The sequence below is a fragment of the Lactuca serriola genome, chromosome 6, assembly GCF_051521515.1.
Source record: "Lactuca serriola cultivar US96UC23 chromosome 6, Lser_US96UC23_V15, whole genome shotgun sequence".
Taxonomy (NCBI): domain Eukaryota; kingdom Viridiplantae; phylum Streptophyta; class Magnoliopsida; order Asterales; family Asteraceae; genus Lactuca; species Lactuca serriola.
In genome coordinates this window covers 179,639,873-179,646,381 of record NC_136413.1, presented here as the reverse complement: position 1 = coordinate 179,646,381, position 6,509 = coordinate 179,639,873, and the positions used below count along the sequence as shown (strand labels likewise).

At 32.3% G+C, this 6,509-nt stretch overlaps 1 protein-coding gene across 1 annotated transcript; it reads left to right on the top strand.

Annotated features, from left to right (window-relative positions):
* Nucleotides 1–1,346: 1,346 nt before the first annotated feature.
* On the top strand, nucleotides 1,347–5,823 carry LOC145057464 (transcription factor bHLH145-like). Its single transcript, XM_079005308.1, has 4 exons — nucleotides 1,347–1,507; nucleotides 2,388–2,903; nucleotides 3,452–3,603; nucleotides 3,680–5,823. Exon 4 carries the CDS (start codon nucleotides 3,687–3,689, stop codon nucleotides 4,590–4,592), a length of 906 nt encoding a protein of 301 aa, XP_078861434.1. The 5' UTR covers nucleotides 1,347–1,507; nucleotides 2,388–2,903; nucleotides 3,452–3,603; nucleotides 3,680–3,686; the 3' UTR covers nucleotides 4,593–5,823.
* Nucleotides 5,824–6,509: the final 686 nt, after the last annotated feature.

The window sequence follows — 6,509 nt, the reverse complement described above, 5'->3', positions numbered from 1 at the left end:
CTAATTTTTATCAAACTAATTTTTCTGAGAAATGTTCGCTTACATATCTATGGATTAGTTTTAAAAACTTAATCTTCTTGTTGTAATAAAATACTAGGTGTGAGACCCATGTATTACATGAGTTTATTTAAAAAAAAAATTTAAATATGAAATTTTAACAATTTGAGAAGTTTCAATTTATAAGAAAAATAAGAAAAAATTTAAATTATTAAATTAATGAGACTTTAATACATTGAATACATTACATATATAAATCATTTCTAATAAATACCTTACATATATATTACCTTACATTTTAAATGTGAAATTTTAATTTAATAAAATGAAAATTACAATAAAATGACAAGTAGAAAATAAAAAATTCAAAAAATCTAAAAAATGACATGTGTCCAAATGAAGGAGAAGAGGACATGTGGCAAAAAAAACCTTCATTTATTAAGGATGATGAAAAGGATAATCATATAGGTATTCTGGAACACTAAATGTGTTGAATTTTTTAAAAGGAAAATGGAAAATCTAATAAAAATATTATTATTTTTGTTTAATATTACCCAAAATTAAGTTTTGGAAATGGTCATAAATTATACAAGTTATATTGGGTGTGCTCGTCATGTATCATTTATGAGCTTTCATACTTTTTAGATTATAAAAAAAAAAAAAAAAAAAAAAAACTCAAAAAAAATAAAAAAAGTTTGTTCGCCGGTAGAATCTTCTAATATTACTATAAAAAAAAGTCAAAATCTAAAACCATTTCAAATAGGAATTAACAAAAAAAGAAAAACCTTTTTAATTTTGCAGATCGATTTAATTTTCATTTTTTAAAATAAATGATGTGTTTTAAATAGTTTTTTTTATGTAATTATATATGTTTAAACAAATACACTCGTATACAAATAAAATGTACAGCTTCTGACTACCCACTTAACAACTACTAACTTACAACTAATTTTGTAGTCGCTTGTAATCATGTCAATGTTAAAATAATGTTGTTTTGATTTTTTTACAAATTGAAAAAAAGAAACTTTAACAAAAGGCTTTTTAACATATTAGATGTTGTTTTCCTGTTAATATTGGGAATTCAATAACGTGCGTAGATATAAATGAAAATGAAAATGAAAAATAGATTAGATTGCCATTCAAAATTTTTTTTTTAAATATTTTTAATATATTTATTATATCTCTAATTTAATCGCTGAAGTACTTGATACAATGATTATAAGAAAAAAAAAGGAAAACCTATAAACCAAGCGTGCGATTCACACGTAGTCAAAACACACACACACACAAACGCAGAGGTCTATTTGCACGCGCTGGAGGTTAAACATTGATTGTCAATTCCTTCGTCTATTTATTCTCTCTCTTCCCCCGTGCACTCTCTCTCCACCTTTCTCTTTTTCTCTCTCCCGTTCTTCTTCCCGTGCTCTGCCTTTAATTAATCTCATTGTCTGCCTTCTTTCTGGGTTTTTCAGATTACAAGATTGCTGATTTGAGTTTCGATTCTTGCAAGGTAATTTCTCTTCACTTTCGGTTCTCATGATCAACATTCACTGTGTGTTCTGATATTGTTCCTATCTGAGTGGTTTCTCGGTTTTGCATTTGATCTGATTTTGGGAGTTGAGATTCATTACTTCATGTTTAAGTATCCCGATTTACTGTTTTCAGATGAACATTCTCTACTTGAACAATGTTTTTTCGTATATTCTACATAATTTTTTCTCTGATTCTCTCTATTTGGTTTCTGGGTTTTGGTGGTATTGGGGCTTCTTAATCCCCTGCATTTTCTGTTTCTAAATGGTTTATTGTGTGTTCTATAAACTATAATCCTTTATTATTTGGTTGTTAATATATTATTGATCACCAAACGAGGATTCATTGCGTATGTGTAAAGTGAAGGGCATTTTCCTCCTTTTAAAACACTCGATACATCTATTTTTAATAGAAATCCGAGCTTAATTCTTTTAATCGAGTTCAAACTCCCTACTTTTTATGTAAAACTCTGCAGTAAAAAGTTATTATTCTGTTGAAATCCAACTTACACATGCTACCAATTCCTCAAAAACACAACCTTTTTGCATCAAATCACTTCATTGGGAGTAGTTCTCAATCTTCCAAAAGTCTATTTCGATTATTTATAGCTAATATACTTTGCTAATTGTTTAATATTGTTATATTAAACAACAAAGTCAAAAAGTTATAGAGTGGCATGAGGAAAAAGTGTGATCAAAATGGAACAAATCACAAAATATATTGTTATCGTTTTATAGAATTGGTAACTTCAATTTTGATATAAATGTGAAATTACCTATCTGTTCTTGGTGTTCATAAAATCATGAAACTCCGTTTTCATATTCTCGTAATCTAATATGCATCTACTTATGTTTCTACAGTTGCTTTGAAAAAAAACGAAAAGAAAGCCCTCATCACAACGAGCATGCGGTGGTATAGCTTATCAGTAGATGTTTATCGCAAAATCATCTCTCTCAACCTCTATTGTCGTGTGATTCTGTAAAGCCTATCGAAGCTCTGTTAAATTACGTTATTACCCCTCCCGATTTCTCGCTTTTAGCAATCATTTTCAAACTTTCATCCATGGGAACCAATCTATTTGTTGTCATCCCTTGCTACTGTCGCTGGATTAGTTGAATCAAAACCCAAAACCCGTTCTAATTTCAATTAAAAATCGCATCTTTTTTAGAATCTTTCGTGGGTTATTTTCTTGGATTGTTTATCAAGATCTTTAGGGGAGTTAAACTGAATATAAGAGTAGGTAAAAAGTAGTTATGGTGTGTCAATCAGCTGGACAAACAAGATTTCGGGCTTTGAAACACGAAAATGGAACAGCTGGGAGCGCCACCATAATTGTTAAAGTTATAGCATGCTTTCAACCTCTAGATGATTGTCAGGTTCGTTATGATTGTTACTTTCATTTATTAATTATTATTAAATGCAAGAAATCGCATCCTACTTTCATTCTTTTATTACGAGTATTAAAAAAAAAAACTACCCAATTATAGTAACACCATTCAAATATAAAGCAATAATTGGGTAGAGATTTCAAACTACGATGATGTAATAAGACAAATCTATCTAATTATATTAATTTCATCCACATACAAACTGAATTTTAATATTTTATCGTCTTAATTGGTTACGTTTTTCAAACTATAGTATAATGTCCTAATAGGAACAAATTTAAAGTGCAATACTACAATTGAGTAGATTTTGCAATGTACACAATTATAGTAATATCATCAAAATCTTTGCGTTTTGCGTTTATCATTATTATAATTTTAATCAATCTTTATTCAAAGAATCGGATTCTTTACGACTTTTTTGATTTTCATTCTTGTCTTTGAATCACATTCGCTTTACAATATGTTTTTATGTTTTATGAGTTAGACAATATGAATCTAATACTGTTCTTTTTGTGGGGTTGCTTTTTTTTTTTCAGGCCGAATACTTCCGCCATTTGCTTAAACCTGTAACGTAGTTCTTTTTTATTTTATTTTCGTGATCAAATTAAGCTGTGGATTCTTTAGTTTTCATCTCTTTTAGAAGTTTTCAGAAATCTTTACACACTTTCAAGTCATCATTCAACATCCCGTAAGTCTCTCGATGTTCAAGTTTGTATCTTTTTCATCCAAATGGAATCTTTATCATCAAAAACACATTTTTTCAGGTGATTAATGGAAAAGGGTTTTGAATCTTGGTTTCAAAACCAGAAAATCGATTGGCAATCATCCAATCAGATTCCACCGAGTGCCCCATTTGATTCTTGGCCTCGAGCTACAATCCCATGTTATGGGAACACGGTGCGTCAAGAACCATGTGGTTGGTTCTACGGTTTGCCACGTCATCGCCAGGGTGTCAATGTCATCCCTGTGGTTAACAAAGAACAACTTCAAGTTACAACTACAATCCCCAATGTGGGTCCCACCACAAATGGTGGACAAAAGAAGTTTCTTGTGTTTGATCAATCCGGTGATCAAACAACTTTGATTTATAGTTCGGGAGTGGGACCCGCTCCTATTCGATACCAATTCCCGTTGTCAAATAACCCGAAACTGCAATCCGGGTCAAACCCGGTTCGTATTAATGAAAATGATTCAAAAAGTGAGATGAGGGAGGATACTGAAGAGCTTAACGCTTTGTTGTATTCTGATGATGATGATGATGATTATTCTGAGGAGACGAGTACAGGGCATTCCCCTAGTTCAATGATGTTTCTTGAACAAAAAGGGCAAAATGGGAATGGAAAAGAAGAGGAAGTTGCGAGTTCAGGGGGAGATGCGAAAAAGCGTAAACGGGAGGATGGGGGTAGTATTGTAAATTCACTCGAGGACACTGCAAGCTCGGGGGAATCTGGGGTTGGGAATGAGGGAGTTGGAGTGTTTGAGGAAGAATTGGATAGTTTGTTGTTGAGTAATAAGAAATTGAGGAAAGACAAGATGAAGGAGACTATAAATTTGCTTCAGAATTTGATTCCTGGTGATAAAAATGGAAAGAGTGCTGTAATGGTTATTGATGAAGCTATCTGTTATTTGAGAAGTTTGAAGGAGAAAGCTAAAGATTTGGGGCTTGATTCTCTTTAAAAGACGTTCAAGATTTTTTGTACTTTATGCTTATTATGTGGTACATTTGATGCTAACTTGATTGGAAGGAGAATTGGGCATAAAGTTGTTAGCTTTTGTGAAGATAAAGTTTGGAGCTTGAAGTCGTTTCTTGAATCATGGATTATGAACATGTATGGATAATAGTGTGTGTGTGTGTGTGTTTGTGGGGGTTTGTATGTGTTAGGAGAATTTGGTAATTTTGTTGTGGGGTTGTGATAAAGAGGAAGAATTGACATAAAGCATGGAACCTTTCAACGCATCTTCAGGTGGGAATGATGGATGATGATCATTTTAGGAAGGTAGTGTGTGTTTGTATGTTTAAGGAGAATTTGGTCATTTTGATATGCGGTTGTGAAGAAAAGGAAGAAATTTGGTCATAAAGATGTTTGTTTTGTGAAGGTAAAGTTTGGAACCCGTGAAGGCAATCAAGTGGCGTCTTGAATTATGGTTTATGATCATTTAGGGAAACTTTTGCGTGCTTTTTTTAGGGAGAATTTGGTAATTTTAATATGGGGGTTGTGATGAAGATCAAGATTTGGGCATAAAGTTGAAATCTTTGTGAAGAGAAAGTTTGAAAACAATCAAGGCATCCGTGAGTGGTTCCTTGATTGACGGATGGTGATTTTCTATGAAAGCTACTGCCTAGTGCCTACAGTGTTGGGGATAATTTGGTAATTTTGATATGGGTGTTAGGGATAATTTGGTAATTTTGATGTGGGGTTGGGATGAAGACCAAACATAAAGTTGAAAGTTTTGTGAAGAGAAAGTTTACAACCCATCAAACCATGCTCAAGTGTTTTCGTGAATGATGGATAATCATCATACATGTGAACCACCGTGTGTTATTTTGTGTGTGCAGGGGCAATTTAGTAAGTTCACATGTGGGGTTAGGGTGAAGGTCAAGGATCGGATAAAAAAGTTGAAAGCTTGGTGTGTCTTGAGTGGGACCCAATAGTGATTATGTCTTGTTTTCTTGTTGGGTATTTGGTAATTTTACTGTTGAAACTTGTGTTCTTGTCTTTCCTACCCTGTGAACGTCAATGGAGGACCACCGCCACCATGAACCACCACTGTCGGCGGTCTGTAATGATGGTTTGGAAAGTCAATGTACCCAAATAGTGTTTTTTTTTTTTTTTCTCATTTACTTTATCATGTAATTTCACTTTTTATATATGTAAATATATGTATCAATTGTGTGTTTTTTTTTGCATGATCTTGATTTTGTGTTCGATATTATTATCTCATATTAAATCGAGTAAATTTCACTTTTGGCCCCTGAGGACAATTATCTTGATTTTGTGTTCGATATTATTATCTCATATTAAATCGAGTAAATTTCATTTTTGGCCCCTGAGGACAATTGATTATTGCAATTTTATCATAAAACGTATTCCCTTAACAATTTTATTCCACTGTTGAGGTTCTCCTAATGTTTTTTGGTTCAGCATATTTGTATAGTTGACTTTTGCAAATTTAATCCAAAAATATAGTAATGTTGATGGAACACAAAGAACACTATAAAAAACTTAGTAACGACAAAAATTGCAAGAGATAATATTTTGGGACCAAAATTGAAAAAAAGGGGTTATGTTCAAGGACCAAAATAATTTACTCTATTAAATTTGTTTCGTCATAATTAACTTATTTGAACCGATTGTGTCATTTCATTTTAACCATTGGATGTATGTGAATGGCTTTTTATATGCCCATTTTAAAACATGTGGGGTTGTCCTCCCCTCTTCAAACACTAATAACAAAGTCATTCAATCATACAAAAGTTTGCCTCGCCTTCGTATTATTTCTTGTGTTGTCACATCTATTTGTTTGTTTTTAGTATGTCTTAGGGTAGCAATTCTGTGTCGGATCCAGGTTGACCCCATGGAAAAAATTGGAAAT